Here is a 27663-nt window from a genome sequence, read left to right as displayed (position 1 = left end):
TTGCACAACTCTGTGAATATATTAAAAGCTAGTAAATTGAGGATGCCCAGTGGGTCAGTCAGTTAGGCATCTGACTCTTGATTTCAGCTCAGGTCATCATCTCATGGTTCACGAGTTTCAGGCCTGCATTGGGCTGTGCTGACAGAGCAGAGCCTGCTTAGGGATCTCTCTCTCTCTGTCTCTCAAAATACTTTTAAAAAAGCCACTGAACTGTATACTTTAAAAGGGTGACTTGGGGGCACCTGGGTGGCTCAGTCAGTTAAGTATCCAACTTCAGCTCAGGCCGTGATCTCACAGCTCATGAGGTCAAGCCTTGTGTGGGCTCTTGCTGACAGCTTGGTGGAGCCTGGAGCCTGATTCGGATTCTGTATGTCTCTCTCTCTCTCTCTCACCTGATTCGGATTCTGTGTGTCCCTCTCTCTCTCTCTGCCCCTCCCCTCCTTGTGCTCTGTCTTGCTCTCAAAAATAAACATTAAAAAATTTTTTTAAAAATTATGAGTGGTTTGTACTGTATGTGAATTGTATCTCAATAAAGCTATTAATATTCTCCTATATATAATGGAAGACTTTTTAGTACTAATAACAAAACAACTGAACCATCAAAAGTGATGTCTACACAAACATGTAACTTTAATGTTTTATAGTGTATTTAACATTACGTCAGAAGAATAGCAAAATTATTACCTTTTCTACTGAAGACAGCTGTTGCTGTAATCCATCACATTTTTTGTTTAGCTCTTCAAAAAGAGTTTTATACTTTTCTGTTTGAGACTGTTGCAAATTAATTGTTCGCTGCTGTCTCATACAATCTTCTTCAAAGTTTTTTATTTGAGACTTTAAATCCTGAATTTCATTTTCCTATAGTTATAAAATTATAGATTATGTGAAAAAATACACAAGACGTGCTATCAAAACATAAAGCAGAAAACAAAAAGGAGCTTCATATGATTTTTAATGAGATATTTTTATCTATTTCAAGGAGAATAACAAATTGCATTCCATTCTCATCTTCACAAATAGAAGTCAGATGTTTTATTTGTGATTAACAGCTTCCATTTGTAAAACTTATATAGAAAATTCTAACTGCTAAGGAGTATTTAAAATTCTTTCATTCAGTGAAAATTCAACATCTCAGGATACAGTTCGGTATTTACACACAATTTTTATTTTTTATTTATTTATTTTTTAAATGTTTTAATTTTGAGAGAGAGAGAGAGAGAGACAGTGTGAGCAGGGGAGGGTCAGAGAGAGAGACACACACACAGAATCCGAAGACAGGCTCCAGGCTCTGAGCTAGCTGTCAGCACAGAGTCCAACGTGGGGCTCGAACCCACAAACTGTGAGATCATGACCTGAGCCGAAGTCGGACGCTTAACCGACTGAGCCATCCAGGTGCCTCTACGTACAATTTTTAATTCAAAATTTAACTATAAATTATATCTCAATAAATATATATTTTAAAAATAATTGAAACTGTGCCTAAAATATCTTTAAATATAGGGGTGCCTGGGTGGCTCGGTCAGTTAAGCGTCTGACTTCAGCTCAGGTCATGATCTGACGGCTCCTGAGTTTGAGCCTCGCATCAGGCTCTCTGCTGTCAGCACACAGAACCTACTTTGGAACTTCTGTACCCCCTCTTTCTCTGTCCCTGCCCCACTTGTGCTCTCTTTCTCAAAAATAAATACACACACAAAAAAAATCTTTAAATACAGAGCATTTATTTTGAGAGGTTTTAAAAACATACCTTTTTATTGCATTCATATACAACATTATCCAATTCCTCCTGCATAATACGGAGTTTGGCCTTTAGAAACCTGTTCTGTGCTTCTGTGGATTTAAATAATTACATTTATTGTCTGTCATTGAGTCTAAGATGCCATTAATTGAAGGTAGACCACTATTTTATGAGGAAAAATACTGCTGTAGATGGGGTGTTTATCAGGAGATCCCTGCTTGAGAACACAAAAGACAGTGAATACCCATACTACCAAGGTAAAGGAAAACAAATCCACCCAACAGAAAGGAATTGTTCACATTTCAACACTGGAGCGGAGTAAAGAGGGGGAAAAAACCTAAAACCTCTCCAGAGAGTCTGAACAAGCCAGTATTCACATTAAATTTGCAGACTGAATTCATCTTTACCAAAATGGTACAAAATACCTCAGTCAAAATTTAAAGTGGTTTCAGGTTGGTAACATCCCCAAGTGTTTGGTAGAAAAAAACAGAAAACCACTGGAGCAAAACTCAGTTCAATCTTAGCCATTGTGATTATAAAATACCACTCACTGTAGCACACATCCCAATTTCATGTAAGTTATAATGTAGTCTATGTGCCTTAGAAGCAGAGAAATACACTAACACCTTACTGCTGAAGCTTTTCCCCACAAAATGTAAAATCTGCCTTTGCAAAGTATTTCATTGCTACCTAAAGTTCTTTATTCAATGATATCAGCAGTAAATCTTTGATGTTTCTAGGCCTCTACAAGTAAGTAAAACTGACATCAGAACTCACTCCATAATTCATTCAATCATTCATTCAAAAAATATACATTGTCTCTACAAATGTTCCAGGCATAATAGGGATAAAACAAGCTTTGCTTTCATGGATCTGATCTTGAGTAAACACCCTGAATGGTCTCTGTCATTAGAATATATCCCTCAGAACACACAAAATCTCTTCATACATACTCCTCTTCCAAAGCTTTTTTTTTTTTTTAAGATTATTTGGGATTGAGAGAAAGAGCGAGCGCGCACACATGTGTGACCTGTGGGCTGGGGAGGCGCAAGGGAGAGATGAAGGGAGAAAGTGAGAGAGAATCCCAAGCAGGCTCTGTGTTGACAAGCCAATGTGTGGGGCAGATCTCCCAGACTGTGAGATCATGACCTGAGACAAGATCAAGAGTCTGACATTTAACTGACTGAGCCACCGAGGTGTACCCAAAGCTCTTATTAAACGCTTCCAGTGTTACTATGGAGCTGATTAACAATGACTGGCTCTAACCCACCTAGATCTCTCCAGCCTCAACTCTCCTTCAAACCTCTCATGTCACTCCAGGTTAGCACAGGATAGAAGGGAAATGATAAATTTAAAAATATGAACTTTGCAGTAGCTGCTCTCTAAGTGTAAAGGAGGTGGAAATGGAGAGCATGACTTCATCCATCTCTCTCTCCCCAACTAACCTCTCATCTCTACAGGCCATGGCATTAACGTTCCGTCCCCAACTCCCTCTGACTTTAGTCTTACAAGCTAGTATGTGCTACTAAACTACTTTATTATCTTTTCCTCTTGCCTGTAAGATACCCATTCTAGGCAATCATGTCGAATAAGAGAAAAACTCCCCCAAAGGGGGATATAACTGGGCCAAAAATTGTGGAAAGGGAACACAGGCAAAGTGGCAAAGAGGTGATTCAACAATAAAAAGAAAGCAGCAATTGAAGGTAGTCTATTTCTGGGCGCCTGGGTGGCTTAGTCGGTTAAGCATCCACTTTCGCTTAGGTCATGATTTCACGGTTCGTGGGTTCGAGCCCCGCGTCGGGCTCTGTGCTAACTGCCAGCTCAGAGCCTGGAGCCTGTTTCAGTCTGTGACTCCCTCTCTCTCTGACCCTCCCCTGCTCACGCTGTCTCTCTCTCTCCTAGAAATAAATAAAACATTAAAAAAACACACACACATAAAAAAGGTAGTCTGTTTCTACTGGTTCTATGTATCTGCAAGCAGGAATATTGTCATGGGGCTATGGGTAACTATGTACTGAAAAACAGCCTACATATGAACAGTGTGTCCTTGAAGGCATCTTGACAAAGATGTAAAGGCAACTTCTTGCTTCATTTCTTTCTCTCTTCTGACAAGTACCCCCAGAAAGCTTACGTTTATTAGCCAGTAAATGTAATAAATTCATAAATGAATTCATTTATGACTACCATGCAGCACAATTATCATCATACATATAAATTGTTATAGTTTTCACAGAATTAGAGAATTTTAAAGATAATCTTATGACCATCTAATATAAACTGCTAAATTTTGAACTGAAGATTACAGAGAGGCCAAGTGGCTTGCCTGAACTTACGGAATTATAGTTGAGTATTACCTGTTTATCTACATTCAATTGTCTTTTGTATACAACAGCATAGGTGGCACCTCAAAAATTCAACAATTTTAGAGGCATTACTGATAATGTTTTTAAAGGATCTAAACTTCTTATTTTTCAAAGTGATATGCAGAGAATGAGTTCATAAGAAAATTACATTCATTAGAAAACTAATTTGATTATTTTAACTGATGTCACATGAATGATTCATTTATCCTTTTGACATGCCATAAGTAGAATGTTTTAATGATAAGCTATGGGGCATTTTAACCTTAGTTGAAAAGTGGTCAATGAAACCAATACCAGAGAGTCTTTTTTATTTTTACTTTTTAGAATGGAAAACGTTAAACCTATATAAAAGTAGAAAGACAATGAAAAACCACTTTCTCACTGAAAAACCACTTTCAACAACTGACTCATAACCAATTTTATTTCATCTATAATTCCACTCATTCCTCCTACCATCATGTCCCACTAGATGATCTTGAAACAAATGCAAGGTATTATAATACATTTTTGAAATGCAAAAAAATAGTTCCCAAATATCTAAGTGATTGTGATATTAGGATAAAAATAAACAAAACTTACCTGTTCCAATGTCATTACTAACACCACAAAAAATATCATCATCGATACAATCAGGTAAGCCTTCTTCCTCCAGTTGCCCTTCAATTTTACTAATTGTTTTAGCAAGAGAAAAGTCTGAGAAACCCTCTGGAATGGCAACATCATTGGCAGTATGTACATCAAAGTACTTCAATTTTGTACTATAAATAAACACACACACATATATACATACTCAGTATATATTATATACAATGTCAATATACAAATGAAATATGACTTCTATCCAAATAAAAAAAGGATATCAAGATTATTAATTAAAAATTATTAATTTTAAATTTATGACTACACCTACAATTGCTACTTCCAAGGATCATATTATAAAAGACTTAGCTGACTTTCAATCTTTATGAATCACACAGTCACAGAGCTAGAGAAGGCTTATGAAACCAGTTTGTCTGTGCATTGCCTCTGAACAAGTAAACATCAAAACTAAAAGTGCTGAACTTGGCCTCCCAAGTCAGATCCAGACTGTGGCTTTTAACTTACATGCTGCTGAAGAATTATATAAAGTGATATTGCATCTAGCTATAATTCTGCAAACACTGAGAATAATACAACTTGAGAGAATTAGAGTGAACATTTACTAGTTCAATCAAAATAAACTTTTTTTCCATCTAAAGAAATACATTCTAACCAGAATCAAAGTAAACCAAAAAACTGGATTTGTTTTTCTTAACAAGAGAAGAAATATAAAAGTCACTAGTAAAGGCATTGATGAAGGCACCAGGCCTAACCCAACAAGTTTATGATTCCAAATGTCTTTTTTACTTTTTACCTAATTTAAAGCCTAACTTAATTTTTTTTCCTTAAATGGTGTATTGTCAAGTTGGTTTCCATATAACACTCAGTGCTCATCCCCATAAGTGCCCTCCTCCATGCCCATCACCCCCATTCCCCTCTACCCCATCCCCATCAGCCCTCAGTTTGTTCTCAGCATTCAAGAGTCTCTCATGGTTTGCCTCCTTCCCTCTCCCCAATTCTTTTTCCCCTTCTTCTCCCCCATGGTCCTCCGTTAAGTTCCTCCTAATCCTCCTATACGTGCAAACATATGGTAGCTGTCGTCCTCTGCCTGACTTATTTCCCTCAGCATAACACCCTCAAGGTCCATCCATGTTGCTACACATGGCCAGATTTCATTCTTTCTCATTGCCATGTAGTATTCCATGGTATATATAACCACATCTTCTTGATCCATTCGTCCTCTGATGGACACTTAGGCTCTCTCCATGGTTTGGCTATTGTTGAGAGTGCTGCTATGAACATTGGGGTACATGTGCCCCTATGCATCAGCACTCCTGTATCCCTTGGGTAAATTCCTAGCAGTACTACTGCTGGGTCATAGGGGAGTTCTATTGTGAATTTTTCGAGCAATCTCCACACTGTTCTCCAGAGGGGCCGCACCAGTTTACATTCCCACCAACAGTGGAGGAGGGTGCCCGTTTCTCCACATCCTCACCAGCATCTAGAGTCTCCTGATTTGTTCATTTTAGCCACTCTCACTGGCATGATGTGGTATCTCAGTGTGGTTTTGATTTGTATTTCCCTGATGATGAGGGACGCTGAGCATCGTTTCATACGTCTGTTGGCCATCTGGATGTCCTCCTTGGAGAAGTATCTGTTCACGTCTTCTGCCCATTTCTTCACTGGATTATTTGTTTTTCGGGTGTGGAGTTTGGTAAGTTCCTTATAGATTTTGGATATTAACCCTTTATCTGCTATGTCATTTGCAACTATCTTTTCCCATTCTGTCAGTTGCCTATTAGTTGTATTGATTGTTTCCTTTGCCGTGCAGAAGCTTTTAATCTTGATGAGGTCCCAGTAGTTCATTTTTGCTCTTGATTCCCTTGCTTTTGGGGATGTGTCAAGTAAGAAGTTGCTGCAGTGGAGGTCAAGGAGGTTGTTTCCTGCTTTCTCCTCTAGGGTTTTGATGGTTTCCCGTCTCACGTTCAGGTCCTTCATCCATTTTGAGTTTATTTTTGTGTATGGTGTGAGAAAATGATCTAGTTTCATTCTTCTGCATGTTGCTGTCCAGTTCTCCCAACACCATCTGTTAAAGAGGCTGTCTTTTTTCCATTGGATCCTCTTTCCTGCTTTGTCAAAGATTAGTTGGCCATATATTTGTGTGTCCAATTCTGAGTTCTCTATTCTATTCCATTGGTCTATGTGTTTGTTTATGTGCCAATACCATACTGTCTTGATGATGACAGCTTTGTAGTAGAGGCTAAAGTCTGGGATGGTGATGCCTCCCATTTTGGTTTTCTTCTTCAATATTACTTTGGCTATTCGGGGTCTTTTGTGGTTCCATACAAATTTTAGGATAGTTTGTTCTAGTTTTGAGAAGAAAGCTGATGCAATTTTGATTGGGATTGCACTGAATGTGTAGATTGCTTTGGGTAGTCATGACATTTTAACCATATTTATTCTTCCGACCCATGAGCATGATATGTTTTCCCATTTATTTGTGTCTTCTTCAGTTTCCCTCATAAGTGTTCTATAGTTTTCATCATACAGATCTCCTATATCTTCAGTTAGATTTATTCCTAGGTATTTTATGGTTTTTTGTGCACGTGTAAATGGGATCCATTTCTTGATTTCTCTTTCTGTTGCTTCAGTATTGGTGTATAAAGATGCAACCCATTTCTCTAAGTTGATTTTGTTCCTTGCAACTTTGCTGAATTCATGGATCAGTTCTTGCAGGCTTCTGGTGGAATCTGTCGGGTTTTCTATGTAGAATATTATATCATCTGCGAAAAGTGAGAGTTTGACTTCTTCTTTGCCAGTTCTGATGCCTTTGATATACTTTTGCTGTCTGATGGCTGATGCTAGGACTCCCAGCACTATGTTAAACAACAGTGGTGAGAGTGGACATCCCTGTCGTGTTTCTGTTATCAGGGGGAAAGTTCTCACTTTTTCCCCAATGAGGATGATGTTAGCTGAGGGCTTCTCATAGATGGCTTTTATGATATTTAAGTAAGTTCCTTCTATTTTGACTTCCTCTAAGGTCTTTATTAAGAAGGGATGCTGTATCTTGTCAAGTGCTTTACCTTCATCTATCGATAAAATTATATGGTTTTTATCTTTTCTTTTGTTGATGGGATGTATCACATTGATTGATTTGCAAATATTGAACCAGCCCTGTAACCCAGGAATGAATCCCAATTGATTATGGTGGATAATTCTTTTTACATGCTGTTTGCAAGTATCTCGCTGAGGAATTTTTCAACCACCATATTCATCAAGGATACTGGCCTGTATTTTTTTTTTTTTTTTTTTTTTTTTTTGCTGGGTCTCTGTCTAGCTTGAGAATGAAAGTGATGCTAAGCCTAACTTACTTTTAATACATAAGTACAAACTTCAGAATTCTATTGAGAAAATTAACCTTTTCTTTAAAAAGTAGTTTTAAAATCTGAAAACAAAATAAGCAGTTATGTATGTATGCATGTACTGATGTATGCAGTATATGTTCTCTTTTATCAATTTATTAATTTGTTTTAAAGTTTATTTATTTTAAGATAAAGAGAGCATGAATGTGAGCAGGGGAGGCACACACACATACAAGAAGTGGGGCGGGGGAGAGAAATGAGGGGGAGAGAGAGAGACGGAGATAGAGACGCCCAAGCTGGCTACATGCTGTCAGTGCTGAGCTCAACACGGGGCTTGATCCTACTAACTGTGAGATCATGACCTTAGTCAAAACCAATTTGGACCCTCAACCAACTGAGCTACCCAGGTGCCCCTACCTATCTATTTTAGATTTATTTTCTCTTCCTTATCCCTTCACTCTATTTTTTCTTTTTTTCAAAAAGACAAAAAAGTTATTTAACCTATTAAAAGGCACAAATATTAACAAAGATTTTTCCAGGATTACAATGCAATTATCAGTTTGGGTAAATAATAGACACTTAATCGTTTACTGTAAATAAGAAACTGGTAGGTACAACCCACTGTAGGTGTGAACTTCCTTTTCCAGAAACACTCCTATCCTAGAGAGCCTCTTGGGTCCCCTTTTCAAGCTTAAAATATTAAGAACAGTCTTGAATCCTTTCTCTCCAAAAACAATAGAATTTAATTACAATGATACTATAGTCTTATTTAGAGCCTACCAAAGAATTCTGTATGTCAATATACACAATAATCTGTGGTTTCCTATTAAAAGTTTAAAAAAGTAGACTAGTCTGAGAGAACTAGGGAGAGAAAGACACCTATATTCTAGTCTTAATTCTAAGAAAATATCTCACAAAAAATAACATTTAAAAATTTGAAATGTGGCGATTTTGCTTAAAAGAACAACGTAAAATGTTTAGTAACTGACGCAAGACATTTCTGAGTAGAGAATGTTTTAAATTACTGAATGTAGATAAGATATATACAATGCCAGGTATAAAGAGATCTGGGGAAAAAGAAAGAGCTTAATAATTAAAATATGGTACTATGAATCCTCAAACTAAACAAAGTAATACTTTTAAAAATGTACAATACCTTGAATTTGTTTTCCTCCCTTTATTTGTGGAGCGTAGTTTGTTCTGAATCTTGTTTACTGCATCAACATTTTTGGTCTTTGGCTACATCAAAGAATTTAAATTATTGATTAATTAGATTCTAATCATTTGCCCTAGAAAACAATTTGGCAATATACAGAACTGCTAATTTACTACACAGAAGAACTGCCATTTTCATGGAATTCATCAAATTGTATTTGAAAGAATTCCAGAACTGTATAGCTAGAAAAGATCTAGTTATCACTTGCACCAACAAGTTCAAAGACAAGGAAAATGAGTCCCATAAAGTCAAGGATGTTCAGCTGGCTAGTGGAACATTAAACTGAGTGTTATGACTCACAGAAATGAGTTCTGCTCACTGATTATTCCCCAGACAGGCCTTCACATATGCTATTCCTTTAGCCTAGATCCCCATGGATAGGGAAACTGTAGATCTCAAAAAGCCTGCAGTAGTGATCTATACACTGCAAATATTTAAATGAATGAATAAACCTTTCAAATGACCTTCATTGTATATAAGTATTTCTATTTTTCAGGTGGTAAATCTAGTAAATCTAGTGAATTTGGGCTTCAGAGGGAAAACAAACTCCTTAGGTTACAGGTTCATTTTACTCAGAATTTTTTTCCAATATATATCCAAATTGTTCAGTGAAATTATGAGACAAAAAAGGATTCAGCTTATTTTATGAGCATCACTTCATGAAGGCCTCTCTTTAAAGTATCAAGGCTTATATTCTATTTCTGTAGAGTCATACTCCTCTGATTTGTTCTAAGAAAAGCCTAAAAAATAACCTAAATTCTACAGAATGTAATTACATTTACAGCAAGTTCAATTTCATACCTTAGTTTCTGAATGTAGATGAACTATCCTTTCAGACAACAGACTTCTACAGACCAAAAATAAACATTATACATTAATAATAGATGATATTAAGCTGAGACACAATAAAACTCAACAGTAATTAAATCTGAAAGGGAAAGTAGACAACTACCAAGTAGTCTTTGCTTTAATTCTAGTTATACACGTTAATTTATTAACATAAGAAAAGCACAAGAAAAGCGCTTTGGTTAAATAATTCACCTTTGAGAACATATACTATAATACCAATATTTTTGTAGGAAAATGAAGCAAAAACTTTAACAAATGAAAATCATAATGAGTGGCGACACACAGGGATTATCTATTTTACCAAATGATTCACCACCAAGGCTTTTTAGTGTGAGCCTGCCCAGTGTAATCCTTTGTTTAATGCATTTAAATACTTGGTCAGTGTCTGTTTTTCCCATTACACTGTGAAATCCATGAAGGTACAAATTATGTCTGTCTTGTTCACTGCCTTAGGCCTACGACCTGGCATATAGCTTCTTACACTGTCATCAAATAAATATTTCCTAAATACATGAATCTAAAAGACAACTCATTTTTTAAACATTTTAACTTCACATTCTTTTTTAATTGAAATACAATAGCCTATTAGTTTCAGGTGTACAACATAGTGATTCAATATTTTTATACAAAATGATCCCCACAATAGGTCTAGTTGCCATCTGTCACCATACAAAGTTGTTATAATATTAATGACTATATTCCCTTTGCTGCACAATACATCCCTGTGACTGACTTAATTTATTACTGGAGATTTGTACCTCTAAAATACAACTCATCTTTATGCACAGTTTTAAAAATATATTTTTATTTAAAACAAAGAATGTTTATGGGGTCTGCACTCTCTGACCTAGGAGCTGAATCCATCCACATCCACTCATTTACACATTACCTATGGCTGTTTTCACACTACAACAGCAAAGTTGAGTAGTTGTGACAAAGACTGTAAAGCCAATACAAAATATTTACAATCTGTCTTTTTACAGGAAGATCCTTTTTACAGGAAGGCTTTTTACACCTCTGATCAATTGTCTAGATCATCCTCGTTACATGTATTAATATTTATATCTATTACTGCTATTAAAAAGCAAGACAGAGGCACTGGATGGCTCAGTTGGTGAAGTGTCCTACTCTTGATTATAGCTCAGGTCATGATCTCATGGTTCATGGGATGGAGCTCCATGTTTGGCTTTACATTGACTGTGTGGAGCCTGATTGGGATTCTCTCCCTCCCTCTTTCTCTGCCCTTCCCCTGCTTAAGTTCTCAGTGTCTCTCTCTCTCAAAATAAATAAATAAAACATTTAAAAACAGAACACTCCATCATATTCCCTGAGAATTCATAACCAGAATAAGGACATAAAAACAAAATTACTTTCTATCAGATGCCACCAACTGAACTAGTCACACTTAGGTTACTTCAGTATTAAATAGGAAAATATACTTAGATAGATATCATGTACAACCTCTTAAAGAACCAGAAATAGCTCTGCTAAGAATAAAGGCTTCCAAAATAGCTTAAAATTACAAACTAAGAATCATTATCACATATGACATTAAAATGTTACCAACATTTATACAAAATTTTAACTGTCCTCTTCAATGTCCTTCCTATCAAATTAATATTTGCCATTTCCTTACATTTTCTCCATCTCCCACTGCCCCTCCCCGATACATAAAAGTATCAGCCAAAAGACATTTAACAGTTATGGGTCTCCCTCAGGTTTAGCTGAGTTGACATTACTTTGCTAGTATATTTCTGTGAAAAATGAACTAAAACACAGGATCCTAGTTACTCTTATTACATGTCTCCATGAAAGATTTATACGTAACATGATTGAAATGATTTGTATGGTAAACCTTGCTTCCAACAGACTGAGGATATGTATGCTATACTATTAGGAAGTTAAATTCTGGTTTTCCAACTGTATTGTTTGGCAGAGTAACCTTGGATATTGAAGACCTATTATAATATATACTGCGTGACCAAAATTATTTAGAAGAATTACTGTCCAAGCTAAAATGGATTGTCTTTTTACAGAATTACCTCCCATCTTTAGCAATTCCTAACTAATAGTCAAGCAGCATGTTTCACAAGGTAAAAGCCAATTGTTCAAACAGTAGTATTTTTTTTTTTAAAGCCATCTGACCAAGGTAAACAGAGGTGTCATCATCTCTTTGCACTTAAGGAAAATTTAGTGAAAGAAGACCAACAGATTTATTTTTATGCTTGTGAAATCAGTCTCCCACTTGCTTCAAGAGAAACTAGGGATTAGCAGTCTTTACTATCATTTCAATCTTTTCATTTACTTGATAAAAGCCAGACCTCATCTTCTCTGTAATCCAAATTTTGGAATTTTGATAGTATCATCTCCCATAAAATATCAGAAAGTGTTATAGGTAATAAGGAAAGGTTGTTTCATGTGTGTATATAAATAATGATATAAAAAATTTTATGGATAAAGATTTTATTAAAAAAATTAAAATACACTATGCATTAACTCCTTGGAAGCTGGACCTGATCTATTATAGCTATAAACCAGAAGCTAGGCCTGGCATGGATGGTGTTCAAAAATTATTTTTTTCAGAAAGATTTACTGATTTACAGTAAAATATACTCTTTTTAGGTACACAGCCCCATAAATTTTAACAAACATTATGATCATATAACCACCACAACAACCAAGATAATGTTTCCATCACCCCCAAGAGCTTCCCTGTGCTTTGTAGTTAATTCCCTCCCCTCCACGACACACAACCACTAATCACATTCTGTCTCTATAGTTTTACCATTTATAGAATGTCAAGTAAATGGAACATAAGGGAAAGGAATAGAGAGAGAGAGAGAGGCAAATCAGGAAATAGACTTTTAACTATAGAGAATAAACTGATGGTTACCAGAGAAGAGGTGAATGGTGGGGGAGGGGTGGATGGGTGAAATAGGTGACGGAGATTAAAGAGTGCACTTGTCATGATGAGCACAAGGTGATATATGGCAGTGCTGAATTACTATATTGTACGCCTGAAATTAATATTACACCATATGTTAACTAACTGGAATTTAAATGAAAACTTGAAAAAAATGGAATCATCTAGCATATATATATTTTAGTCTAGCTTCTTTCACTTAGCTTCTATATTCTTGCTGCATCAATAGTTTATTGCTTTTTACTGCCAAGTAGTATTCTGTTGCATAGATATACCATAATTTGCTTATCCTACCTGTTTACTACTTGATAGATCTTTGAGTTGTTTCCAGTTTTTGCAATTATGAATAAAACTCTATAAACATTCGCCTAACGGTTTTGCTTGGATATGTGTCCTCATTTTTCTTGGGTAAACAGCTAGAGGGGAATTGCTGGATCATATGCAGTATTTATTAGTAAATGATGTCCCAATATTTCAAGTATGAGCCAAATATACTACTGCTTAAATAACACATTTCTTTTTTGTTTCTAACACCTCTAAAGTGTTTAAACATTGTACCTTCTTAGGGCTGTGTTGTTCTCACAGCCTGCTTCTTCATCTCAGAAGACTGGGATGACGCACAGCAGTTTTCAGATTTAAACAGTCACAAAAAGTTTTAGTCTATCACTCAAAGTTTCTTTGCCAATACAACTCCCTCAAAAACTAGTGGATTTCACACCTATTTGATCCAGTTAGTTCTGTGTTCCATTACCACACCCACAGTTATTTCCAAGACTGTATTTCTTTATACTGAACATCTCACCCTCCTTCCTCCCTCCTCCCCAACTTTAAAAATGGCTTACTTTGAGGTCGTCAGGCTTCTGTGGGGGGAAACTATGATTTAGTTTAGCTTTAATTAGATCTTTGCCCTGAGCCATTTTACCCGATTGGTAAGTTTCACTAGGTGCCATTCAAAATGATCCTTGTCCTGAATAATCTTAATCTACTATAAAGTTTTATCAATAGCATGAAGAGCACATCTTTCGTTTGATTTTTACTTCAAGGTTGATCATTAATAGGCTTTTGTTCCTCAAAGAATATCTCAATTAGATCTCATAATTTTTTTGGTCAAAAAGCAGCTAATTCTACAAAGCAAGGGTAATCAACACAGTGCAGTACGGGCATAAGAGATATAGATAAATGTAGTAGAAGTGAGAGTCCACCAATAAAACCATGTGTCTCTGTTCAGCCGATTTTTGGCAAAAGTGCCAAAACTATTCAGTGGGGTAAGAATAATACAGCCAACAGTAATAACACATACTACTAATATTCTGTTTTCCAACCTCTCCCCGTAGAGCACAAGTTCATTTGACACCTGTTCTGCCTTGCAACTTAGCAAAAGTGGCAGTTTTACTAAATCCACTGCCGGTACATTTAATACAATTTATCTTTCCAGCCTCCAGGATCAGTTTCCTCACTGACGACCACCTAACTACACAGCTAAAGCCACACTTTATGAAATTTTGTCCTAGGGCACCTGATTCTCAATACCAATTACTATTAGTTAGGATAAAATAGGATAGCAACCCCAAAATTCAATGGCTAAACACAAAGTAACAGCAGAGAGGGAAAGAGGGCCCTTGTCTCCCCTAAGTTCCACATGGTCACCCAGAGACCAGGCTGGGAGGTTCCATCAACTGGATGTTCATTCATCATGGCAGAGAAAAGAGTCAGCCAGCAGTTCGAAATCCAACTCCTATCTTGGCTTCGAAGAGAACAATCTGACTTTTGCTCATAGCAAGAAACTTAGGCTGTTGGGTGATCACTATTACCTCTGCTATAAGATTTTATAGTTTTAGTCACATAGATCCTTTATGTTTCCTATTAAATTTATTCTTAAGTACTTTTTGGTTCCCTATTTTTTTTGACATACCTGAAGTTCATGTGAAATTCAAGGGAAAAAAGATCTAATATATTTTATTTTTACCTAATTTTCATATGCAATTTTAAAAGAAAGTATAGTATGTAAGAACAGGTTCAGAAAGCTTACCAAGTGTGGTTTGCATCTCAGTGCAATCACACATTATCTATATATCCTTGGGCAAACTTCTGAACTTTGCTGAGCTCTAGTTTCTTCATTTTTAAAATGAGGACAGTAACATTTATTTCAAAATAGTACTCTGAGAATTAAATGAGATAAAATAGGTAAAAGGTTTACACTGTGTCTGGCTGATACAAGCCCCCCATTTTATTAGTATATTATACCTTATTCTTCAAATTATAAATTTCTAATACTTACTTGCAAAAAGATCTTACCTAATAAAAGAATGGTGTTTGAGAATTTAACTTACCTTGAATTGCAATCCTCTTCCTTTTCATATGATTTAATTTGTGTTGAAACAGGCCTGGATTGATCTTCTTGCTGATCTCGCTAATTAAATGAGTAAGTCATATAAACAAAATAAGTCATATAAACAAAACCCACAAAACCAGGATATGGTCAAGTGTCTTTCTGATCATTAATCATGTGAAAGTTGTTCACAGTTTCCATGAAATCCAGGCACAGAATTCTAAATGTGATGGTATGAATATAAGGTTTGGAACAATGTAGTTTCACCTTTATTTTGGATTAAGAAAGTCAATTTTAAGGGAAAAATGTATCAATTCCTTATCTGATCTTATCCAACTCCTAGTTCCCCACTACGTTAGACTCTTCCAACTTGTGTAACATACAAAGGAAATTAGGCTCACATGAAACGAGAACATAAATCTGTTTAATGGGTAGAAAACCTTGTCTCAAATCAGGCAAAGCTTCAATGTTAAGATCATGAAGCACTAAACTACTACAAGTTTTTTGTTATGATATATCAAGAAATGAAAGTGAGTAAACAAAAATTCAATGCAGCCAAAGTTATATCCATTAACTTCTGTGGGGCAGCAATGTCCTCTCCCCTTTCCCAGCCCTTCCAGGACTTTACTCTTTTTCAGGGTAGGGGTAGACTGTTCTTAACTAGAGGATTCTTGAAGCAACAAATCCCTAATTCTCCTATAACATGGTTTGTTATTTTTCTGCTCTTTAGACACTGGCAAAACTAAAAGATATCATAAATATTTATTTTTAGTAAAATATACAATTACAAATGACACTAGGAAATCTGTAACCATTCTTTAAATACATTACCAGAAAAGAATGTGATGTGTGTGTACGTGTGTGTATGTATGTATGTGTGTGTATGTGTATATATATATGTATGTATACACACACATACTTCTTATTTCAAAACTAACAAATAATGATGGACTGTATAAGGCATTCAAACAAATTATTCCCTATTCTTCACTATGCCTGTAAGGGGGATGGGTTGAGAACTTAAAAACTGAGTAAAACTGAAACAAGTTTGAAAGCAGTTATTCTTCTAAGGAATAAGTAATGGGAATGCTGATGCATAAGGAACTGCTTACAGTAGGAATAACCAATTTGGTAGCCAGAATGGGGCAAAATATACTTACATTGTCTAGTGATAAAACTTCACTACATTTTCTCTAACTATAAATCTGACTACAGTCTAGCCCTAAGAATCTGAGTTACATACAACTGCAGAATTTAAGAAACCAATTACCATCTGAGTGTCAGTGATGACGGTTATCCTTTATTCAACTTTTTTCCAGAGCCCATGTTCTGTCCTTACTGAATTATCAGAATTAATTCTATACATCTAATCTCAAGCATTAATTTTAAAGTAGTGGGAAAGATTACTAAGTATAAATGTTCTTACTAATTAGATGACTGGAATATCAAATAGAAAATTTTCAGTGGCTTTTTGAAAATGCATGCATATCAAAAACATACTTGCATATATATACATACACCTATTCACATATTCATGTTCATTCTATGATAATCCAATGAACTAAAAATTTATGTTTTGGGCACTTTTTTACTTATTAAAAAAATTTTTTTAATCCTTATTTATTTTTGAGAGAGAGAGACAGAGACAGAGCATGAGTAGGGAAGGAGTAGAGAGAGAGGGAGAAACAGTATCTGAAACAGGCTCCAGGCTCTGAGCTGTCAGCACAAAGCCCAATGCTGGGCTTGAACTCACGAACCGTGAGATCATGACCTGAGCCGAAGACCTATGCTTAACCGACTGAGCCACCCAGGCGCCCCTGTTTTGGGCACTTTTATTTTTATTTTTTTAAATTTTTTTTATTTATTTCTAGGAGAGAGAGAGAGACAGCGTGAGCAGGAGAGGGTCAGAGAGAGAAGGAGTCACAGACTCCGAAACAGGCTCTAGGCTCTGAGCTGGCAGTCAGCACAGAGCTCGACGCGGGGCTCGAACCCACGAACCGCGAGATCATGACCTAAGCGAAAGTCGGACGCTTAACCGACCAAGCCACCCAGGCGCCTGTTTTGGGCACTTTTAAAAAGTTAAAAAAAAAACACAAAAACTAGCACTCACAGGAAATTAGTAATAATTGCATATTTACTTACTATTACTTCCTCAGCTTGTCGAACCAGATCAGCTGTTTTTGCCTCCAATTCTGCATTTAAACGTCTAAAGGCAGAAAATAATTTAACATTTGGGATACACTGAAAATTCTGACAAAAGTAATTAAATTTCAGTAACTATACTTTAGCTAATCAAAAAATACCAAAATATATACATGACATTTTTATCCTAAAATTACCATTACTATTCGAACTCTTACCTCCAATTCCTCATGATTCCTCATCATTTGTGGTAGAAATTCATACAGTAACTCCTGGCCTCTCTCTGGCCCTCACTTAAGTGGGAGATTTATTTGGGTAGGATAAACTGAGTGGGTTCAACTCAGTTTCACTCTCCATCTTCTTGGGATCAACTCCAGCTGGGGACAGGAACAGGGCAGGGTAGGGGAGAGGCCTGCTTTGTCTGGGGTGTTGCTGCAAATGGGGAGGTAAATCTGGGTTTAGTGAGCAGACCTAATGTGGCTCACACTATAGCTACATACTTTAGTATCAGCTTCAGAAACAAAGGTGACTGTATGGGCCTCCACTTGCCACTCCATCCCCCACCCCCACTCATGCCTCCGCCCTGCCACACCTACCTGAAATCTAACCAAGAACAGGAATACTATTTGGCCCCATTTAGACTGGAAGAATGGCAAGAATGGGAATATCACTGAAAGAAACTGTTTCTAAAGAAAAAAGTGCTCATAATCCTACCACCATCATCCAATTGTTTTATTTTTCATATTCCCTTTTAGCTTACATCTATACACACAATTTCATACTACGTTTTCCTATAACATAGAAGCGATGTGTATCCCCACATAATCTTTTTAATTTATGCCTTAAATGGCTACACAATTCTAATGAGTTGCACTTAACATAATGTACTAAACTGTTCCTACTGTTAAAGACTGTTTTTCACTTTTAAAGGTTAACACTAAAATAATTATCTTCAAAAGCATGTAACTTTTTAATTTTACTCATAGGTCACATTTCTAGACCATCTATGCTCTTTTGAAATTAGATGAAAGGAATATGTTAAACAATTTTTTAAATGAAATATATTTTCTCAGATATGTGATTCAGGAGAAACAAAATTCAGACAATCCCCAACCCCAGTAAAAAAAAAAAAAAAAAGAAAGAAAAGCAATACTATGTCCCTTATGCCTTCTTAAAACAGTCTAATGTTGTAAGAAATATTTTCACATCTTAGGATCAGTTAATCAAAAGAAAAATAATAAAGACTTAAAGTTGCATTAAGATGCCATTACTTGATTTTTCACATTTTCTTAAGAATCATGAGAACTTAGAAGCTTCTGATCAATGTAGTATTCTGAGGATGACTTAGAACACTATTCTGTCCCAAACCATGGATGCTGAAATGGACGTGCTGGATAAAATGTAACGAAGGAAATATTGCTAAGCACCAACTCCGGCAAGGGAAATACCCTGGCACTAAAAATAAAGCAGCAACTCAAAGTGAGAGCAGTAAACAGGAACAGAGGCCAAAACAGTCTAACAGCTAAAAACTGATGCATGTGTGGGAGTCATGAAGGACTACACCTGTGAAACACAGACTATAAAAACACTAGCCATAACCTTAGGTGAACAGAAATGAAACTGGAGCCATGGGTGGAAAAGATTCTCTTGTGAGTGGTCAGAGCAGATTCATCTGACCCAAATGGTGTGGGGGCCCTGTGCCACATTTCATTATAGAAAGGTGCACTGAAACTAGTGAAAACTCACTGATAAGCTAGGAAAGGTAAATGTGAAATCAACCTATAGTGACATTTATTCATGTAGAACATATGAGCTCTCTCAGAAAGCACACCCTGGTAAAAATAACCTCACAGAGATAACAAATTGCATTAAAAAAAGTTACCAAGACAGAGAAACAGCAGACACAACAAAATGTATACTGTAGTAACTAGATTATTGAAATCTAAAAATCGAAATCTAAAACCTATTTTTAAATATTTTAAATCAGCATTTTTCATTTGCCCACTCCCTAAAAAGCAGGAATAGAAACTATTAGTCAAGAATTAGTATTTGTTTTTAAAAAGAACACTGAATTTAGAAAAGACCAAGTAGAAATTAAATTAATAAAAAATACAGTCTCCTTGCACTTAAAGACTCAAACTCAGTGGCTATAGGGAACAATCAAATGAACTAAATAGGAAATGAATTAGAAGACAGGTAAGAGAAAATTCACCTAAAAGGAGGAAAAGAGAAACAAAAAGATAAAAAAACAAAAGAAAGGTTAACATGCATTGAAGAGAGACTGAAAGACAGATATACATCTACCTAACAGAAGTTGCAGAAGGAAATCCCAGAGGAGGGAACATCAATACTCAAATACTGAGAATTTTCTAGTACTGAAGAAAAACATGGATCTCAAGTAGAATTAAGAAAACAGGGGCACCTGGTTGACTCAGTCAGTAGGGTATATAACTCTTAATCTCAGGGATGTAGGTTTGAGCCCCATGCTGGGGGGAAGAAATGACTTAAAATCTAAAAAAAATAAAAGAAAGAAAGAAAGAAAAGAAAACGAGCCCACACTGGTATATGTCACAGTGAAATTACAGAACTTCAAAGATAAAAATAATCTTTAAATTATCAAAGCAATTATTTAAGGAAAAAAATAGTCTACTAGCATGATGTTAGAAAAAGCTGATAGTAGATGGCTTATCAACATCTCTAGATTCCAATGGACAATGAAGTGTTACCTTTAATGGATTGAGGAGGAACAAAACTGACCACTTAGAATTCTATGTCCAGCTAAACTGCCACAGAAGAATAAATGTGACAAAATTTTAAGAAAAACTGGAGACTCAGAAAAAAGTAATGAGGTCTACACTTCAGGAAGGAGGAAGCTGAACCTAGAAAAAAAAAGTCACAACGAGGAAAAAATTAGAAAATATGATGATAAATCTAAATTAGTACAGAACATAAAAATAACATTAATGATAACCTGAAGAGTAGGAGTATTCAAAACTAAGAGGAATTAAAATATTATCTAACTTGACAGGGGGAAACCAAGTTAAAGTATTTTAGGTCTTTCCAAACCAGAAAAAGAAAAATAGAGACATAACAAAAACTTCAATCCAACAGAGGACAGAAAAGAACAAAGGGATAGTTAAAATACAAAAAATAAAATGGCCCAAACAATTTCAAATTAATAACACAATAATGTAAATAAATTCACTTATCAGAGACAGAAATTATCAGACAGGATATAAAAACAATGTTTTTAAAGCTAAATGATATAAAAAGCTTAGAAATAAAGGAATAAAAAAATGGCACTAATAATGAAAGGAATAATTCAATTTATTATTGAATTCAATTTAAGTAAATCAAACAATATAGTGTCCAAACAAAAAAATGAACACAATTATATGAAGAATTTTTTACACTATAATTATAGTTGATTTCAATACACGTCTGACAGGAATCAACGGAGCAAGCAAGCAAAAAAATGCTGCGGATACTGATAATATAGACAGCCAAATTAATTAGCTTGAGCTAAGAGATTAATCAACAAATAGTAAATATACTTTCTATCAGAGAATACATATTTATAAAAACTGAACATGTAGGTGTTCATAGGTAAGTTTCAATACGTTTTTAAAAATCATTAGTATGTAATTCTCTTACCATAGTGCAATTCAACATAAATTTTAAAATAACAAAAATAGAGCAAGCAAACAATCTACATGCATCTGACTCTCCATCTCTGCTCAGGTCTTGATCTCAGGGTGGTGAGTTCAAGTGCTGCATTGGGCTGGGCATGAAGCCTACTTAAAGAAAGAAAAGCAGCAAGTTCTCTGAAAAGACCCATAAAATAGACCTCCCAGCAAGACTGCAAAAAAGAAAAAACAAAAATAAATGATACTAGAAAGCTTCTGTAAGATGTGTGTGTATAAGGTTACAGATACACACAAGACTTTTTTTTTTTTTTTTTTTTACAAATAGTTTATTGTCAAATTAGTTTCTACATAACACTCAGTGCTCATCCCCAAAGTGCCCTCCTTCATGCCCATCCCCCCCTCCCCCCCACACCCATCAGTCCTCAGTTTTTGTCAGCATTCAAGAGTCTCTCATGGTTTGCCTCTCTCCCTTTCCCCCACCATTTCCGCCCTTCTTCTCCCCCTCGTTCCTCCGTCAAGTTCCTCCTAATCCTCCTATACGTGCAAACATATGATATTTGTCCTTCTCTGCCTGACTTATTTCGCTCAGCATAACACCCTCAAGGTCCATCCATGTTGCTACACATGGCCAGATTTCATTGTTTCTCATTGCCATGTAGTATTCCATGGTATAGATAAACCACATCTTCTTGATCCATTCATCTGTTGATGGACACTTAGGCTCTTTCCATGTTTTAGCTATTGTGGAGAGTGCTGCTATGAACATTGGGGTACATGTGCTCCTATGCCTCAGCATTTCTGTATCCCTTGGGTAAATTCCTAGCAGTGCTATTGCTGGGTCATAAGGGAGTTCTATTGTTAGTTTCCTGAGGAACCTCCACACTGTTTTCCAGAGGGGCTGTACCAGTTTACATTCCCACCAACAGTGTAGGAGGGTGCCCGTTTCTCCACATCCTCACCAGCATCTAGAGTTCTCTGATTTGCTCATTTTAGCCACTCTGACTGGATACACACAAGACTTAAAATACACACACACACACACACACACACACACACACACAGGGGCGCCTGGGTGGCTTAGTCGGCTGAGCTTCTGACTTTCGCTTAGGTCATGATCTCACGGTTCGTGGGTTCAAGCCCCGTGTCGGGCTCTGTGCTGACTGCCAGCTCAGAGCCTGGAGCCTGTTTCGGTCTGTGACTCCCTCTCTCTCTGACCCTCCCCTGCTCACACTGTCTCTCTCTCTCTCCTAGAAATAAATAAAAAACATTAAAAAAAAATACACACACATATCACACACATATACACATAATGGAATATTATTCAGCCATAAAAAATGAAATCTTGCCATCTGCAACAACATGGATTGAGGTAAAGAATATTATGCTAAGCATTATGCTAAGAGAAAGACAAATACCATGTGATTTCACTCATGTGGCATTTAAGAAACAAAACAAAATGGGCTAAGGGGGAAGAAGAGAAAGAGAACTAAGAAACACTTAACCATAGAAAATTATTCAGTTATTTCGTGTGGCTAGGATAATATGAATATCAAAATCAGAAAGGAAAAGAATTAGAAAAAAGTATAAGACCAATTTCCTTTGTTCGAAGATGCAAAAAAAACCTACATAAAATTAGAGCAATCAAATCCAGCAGTCTTTAGATAAAAATAAAAAATCTGCTTAGTAGTTCAATATGTTAAAACATTAAATATTGGGAGGGGGAGGGCATTTAATCACCTAAATTGGGGAAAAAAGTTCTGATAGGATTTAACAATCATTCAAAAAAGGAATTAAAATAGGAATTAGGAATAGGAATGAAAGGAAATAGGAATTAAAGGAAACAATGCCCTTAAGCCTGATAGAAGAATCTAGTAAAACTCTATATCAAATTTCATATACAGCGATAAATTATGTGGGCTTCTTAAAATCATAACCAAGATAAGGATGCTCATCATCCACCTAGGACCTTAGGTGGAGGTCCTAACCAGATTGATTAAAAAAAAATGCATAAGAAATTGTAAACACACAAAAGTATCATTATCTACATTTGATTTAACGATGATTATAAAAAATCCAAGGGACTCTACACAATGACTAAGAGAGTTCAGCAGGACTGACTATATATAAATACAGGCATAAAATCAACATACAAAAATCAATAATGTTCCTACACATCTAATCAATTAGAAATATTTTTAAAGGCCATTCACTATAGCCACAAAAACTGTAAGACACCTAGAAACAGATTATATATGTGAGGGTTTAATGTAGTAATATAAAATACTAAAGGAAACCAAAAAACCCCAACTCCATATTAATGGAAATGTATCATATTCATGGCAAGATTCAATACCATAAAGATGCCAGTTCTCTGCAAATTTGATTTACAGTTGATCTGTAAATCAAATGCAATTGGCTTTATATGGGCATGGGGTATGGGGAGGAGTGGGGCTTGCTCTACCGGTTATCAAGACCATGATAACAGAGGTCACATAATCTTACTGTTTCGATTTCTGGTTTTATAGTATAGGCAAAGCAACTTGGAAAACCTATTGACTTGAGTAATCAACATATTCTTTAGTCGATTCTCTCAGATGGTGATTACTTCCGGAAAATATTTGACAGGAGCTGATTATACACAATTCTGGACTGGGATCCCCCAAAAGTGCTGTGCTCTGCTGATTGGAGACACCCCAAATATGCTTAATACTAAGACAGTATGTGGCAAAATACTCTGTTATTAGCTCTTATTTTTGCCCATAAGAATAGCCAGGTATTTTACTCTTCTGCTTGGCACAGAAGTGATCTATAGCCTCAGGCAGAGCTGGGTAGCTGCTCTGTTCATATAGGCCTCAGATTTGCACACGTGAGATAACAGAACAACAACTGGTCACTTATACCAGAAAATGACTTCTGTTCAAATAGATAGCTCCTATAGATGTCTTTAAGAAGACTCTAAGCAGGACCATAATAACACACCAGCGCTAGCGGCAAATTATAACTCTAAATAAGTAAATGAATTAACCTAATTGATGCAGGTATTTGGTGCTCTCTAGCATATAGTAATGAAAATAACTATTTGGGGTTGATTGAGCACAGCTGATTGAGACCTATATATAGACAACAGATGAGTTGCTGAGGTAAACTCTTGAACTGAATTAAGACTCCAATTTCATTAAACAGAGGAGAATGATAATCTTCCTACATGTTATATTATGGCAAATTAACAAGTACATGTCTAGTTCATCAAGAGAGTTCACTTCAGTTTTAACTTTAAATATGCTTTAATTTTAAGTGTAGATCATATGGTAACTCTTTGTTTTAACCATATGAAGCAGTGTTATGTTTCTCAACCTTAAATTAAATTAGATAAACTAAAAAGAAAATGAGTTGTTAAAATATAATTTTTTGTAATGGTATACGCAATGACAAATGAAAGACTTGGTCTCTTACTCTACAGAACTTACAGCCCAGTGGAAGAAACACAGAAAGTACACTATCAAATGAATTTGTCACAATTATGCTAAATGCAAAGAAGAATTAGTAAGTCCGTTAAAAATAGAGTAACTGGGGAGCTTACTTTTTATAGTTCAGGAAGACCATGCTGAGCATTACAGGTGGAAGTCATGTGTGTGATTGCCCTCAAGGGAAAAATCTGAGAAACGTAAAAGGCCAGTAAGGCTGGAGACTGGTAGGCAAAAAAGAGAGGGTACCAGATAACACTAGAGAAAGAAGCCAGAGGAGACCGTTTTCAAAGTGCAACAGGGAACCAGTGCAAAGTTTCAGGCATGGGAGTGACATGATCAAATTGAATGATTGTGTGTGAGAACTGGGGGGATGAGGAGTGAAATAGTCTAAAAATGAAAGCAAGTGTTGTAAGAACAGGTATAATTATACTGAGAGCAGTTAAGTAAAGGAAATCCTCTTCCCAACTCCACCAAATGTGGAGAACGGGAATTCCAACTGCACTGAGAAACGCGTTTTCGATTTAGAAACCAAGAGAAATTTACACAATTAAAGTCTAGGAACTCCAAATTAAGTGGATTTTCTCAAACTACAAACTTAAATATCAGCAATTCCTGCTATCCAAATCACCAAGAGCAGTATCATTCTCCTGATGAACATGTTTACTTGGGCGAATTTTTCATTCCCTTCAAATACGGAACAACGAGCAGAGAAAAGATGAAGAAAGACTAGTGAACAGGATGATGAAAAGAGAACAGTGAACAGCGAGTAATCCGAAGATCCCGTCAGCCACCAGGCAAGTATTTGTAAGCAATCACATTTAGGTAAAAGAAAGAAGGAAAAGCTGAACTGCTTAATTTCTTACTTATATTCTTCCTCCCTGGCAAGGAGGTCCCGTCGAGACGCAGCAGAGTGCTGAATACGCGGGGGGAGCGGAGTGCTTGGAACGCTCCGTCTCTGTAAAAGAGAAATAGACTTTCAGACCCGAAGTTAGATGTGGTTCCACGTTCTCAGCCCGCTGGAAATCTAGTCGCTACTCAGGTGTCGGTGTTTAAACTGACCCGGGAACCAACGCTGCGCCCCGCCATCTTTCGTGACTGCGACGCTGTTACCGAGGCAACGAACTCATCTTCCCGCGAGAGTTCCCGCATCCCAGACAGCCCTCCGGGGGCACCACGCTAGCTGGGGAGGGGCCTGAGGGCTGGGGAATAAGCACAACTGCCGCTCTAACTGTGAACTGAAAGGGGGATCCCCGCTCTCCGCTGACCAGGTAGCTCAAGAAGCCAACCTAGTGCGTGGACTTATACTTAAAAAAAATTTTTTTTTAATGTTTATTTATTATTGAGACAGAGAGAAAGAGAGCATGAGTGGGTGGAGGGGCAGAGAAAGAGGGAGACACAGAATCCAAAGCAGGCTCGAGGCTCTGAGCTGTCAGCAGAGCCTGACGTGGGGTTCGAACCCACAAACGGTGAGATCATACCCTGAGCCGAAGTCGGACGCCCAAGCTACTGAGCCACCCAGGCGCCCCGACTTATAAATTCTTAAGTTGGGGTTGGAGAGGTTTACAATCAAGAAAGCCAAGTCCATTTATAAAACTCAGTAAGAAGCAAGCTAGCAGAGCCCCTCCTCTGTTGTGGTTTTCCAAATTTACCAGCCAATTCAACCTCCACCTGGTTTTTTAAAAAAAATGAACTCGTCATTGGAATTTTAGGTTCCAGTTTCTCACAACTAGAGCATCAGCCAGCCTAAATTAATCCTGGCTCAGCTGCTTACTAGTAGTATGGTCTTGGGTAAGTCACTCTGTATCTTGGCTACTTCACCTGTAAAATGAGAATAAAAAATAGTTCCCATCTCATAGAGTTACAATGAGGAGTAAAAGAATTTGTGATTAGGATTATGGCTGAAACACAGCAAGCAGTTAAAATTTCCAACTCTTTTGGAATAAAACAGAATTCAGAAATAAACCTTCACATTTAGGGTGTTAAACTAAAAAATAAAACTGCCAGTTATTTTACCGGCAAAAAATGGGTTTAGCAATAGCAGAGAATTGGAATCTAGAACAAGCAAGGTGCAGCAGAATCACAGGCAAATCCACAGAACACAGGAGAGGACTGCTCTTATACAGGAAAGGGGGGGTGTTGGGAAAGCTGTTAGAAACAAAAACCCTATTGGAATAAAAACTGGGAGTTTTAAGTATAGTTGCTATTCATTGAGCTGTGACAGTCTCTCATTGGCTGAGTTGTGACTTACTGGCTGGGCTGTTGTCAGGGTACGGAAAACCCTTCCTCTTCTAGGGACAGTAAAATGTATCCATGTGCAAGGTCTGTCTCTTCCTGTTGGATTTGGAATTGTCAAGTGGTAGAGTTTTGAGAGCTCCCCCTCCTGGTCTTTTGACTCCATTCTAAACAAGGTTTCCTATTAATTTCACAAGGATCAACATTTGGCAAGGATGCCAAGAGCATTCAATGGGGGAAAGAATAGTCTTTTAAACAAATGGTACTGGGATGAGTGGATATGCACATGCAAAAGAATGCAATTGGACCCTCATTTCACACCAGATATACAATTAACTCAAACTGGATCAAACACCTAATCTTAAGAGATAAAATAATAAAGCTCTTCAAAGAAACTATAGGTGAAAATCTTCATCACCTTTAAGTAATCATTCTTAAATGTAACACCCAAAACAAACCGCAAAAGAACAATCAATAAACTAAACATCATCAAAATCAAAAACATTTTGTTTTGGGGTGCTTGGGTGGCTCAGTTGATTGAGTGTCCACTTCAGCTCAGGTAATGATCTCACGGTTCATGAGTTCGTGCCCTGCACTGGGGTTGACAGCTCAGAGCCTGGAGGCTGCTTCAGATTCTGAGTCTCCCTCTCTCTGCCCCTTCCTCACTCATGCTCTTTCTCTCTCAAAAATAAACATTAAAAAAATTTGTTTCAAAGGATACCATAAATAAAGTGAAAGATGAACAAGAATGAGTGCTGGGGAAAATGTGGAGATATTCAAACCCCCATACACTGTTGGTGGGAATATGAAATTGTGCAG

General features: G+C 36.6%; 1 protein-coding gene across 1 annotated transcript in view; it reads right to left on the bottom strand.

The window, feature by feature from the left end:
- TEX9 (testis expressed 9) overlaps positions 1 to 25719 on the bottom strand; it is a 57760-nt gene extending 32041 nt beyond the window's left edge. The window contains exons 1-9 of the mRNA XM_039230655.1: positions 25672 to 25719; positions 25476 to 25567; positions 17499 to 17562; positions 15358 to 15437; positions 10057 to 10102; positions 9196 to 9278; positions 4678 to 4856; positions 1745 to 1827; positions 685 to 858 (exon numbers count right to left, since the gene is read on the bottom strand). Of these exons, the coding sequence (XP_039086586.1) occupies positions 685 to 858; positions 1745 to 1827; positions 4678 to 4856; positions 9196 to 9278; positions 10057 to 10102; positions 15358 to 15437; positions 17499 to 17562; positions 25476 to 25567; positions 25672 to 25698 (828 nt within the window). The 5' untranslated portion in view covers positions 25699 to 25719. The remainder of the gene's footprint in view (positions 1 to 684; positions 859 to 1744; positions 1828 to 4677; positions 4857 to 9195; positions 9279 to 10056; positions 10103 to 15357; positions 15438 to 17498; positions 17563 to 25475; positions 25568 to 25671) is intronic.
- Between the last annotated feature and the right edge of the window lie 1944 nt (positions 25720 to 27663).

The sequence above is a fragment of the Hyaena hyaena genome, unplaced genomic scaffold, assembly GCF_003009895.1.
Source record: "Hyaena hyaena isolate Hyena2069 unplaced genomic scaffold, ASM300989v1 scaffold_49, whole genome shotgun sequence".
In the NCBI taxonomy this organism is placed as follows: domain Eukaryota; kingdom Metazoa; phylum Chordata; class Mammalia; order Carnivora; family Hyaenidae; genus Hyaena; species Hyaena hyaena.
This window is presented reverse-complemented; position numbering and strand designations above follow the sequence as displayed.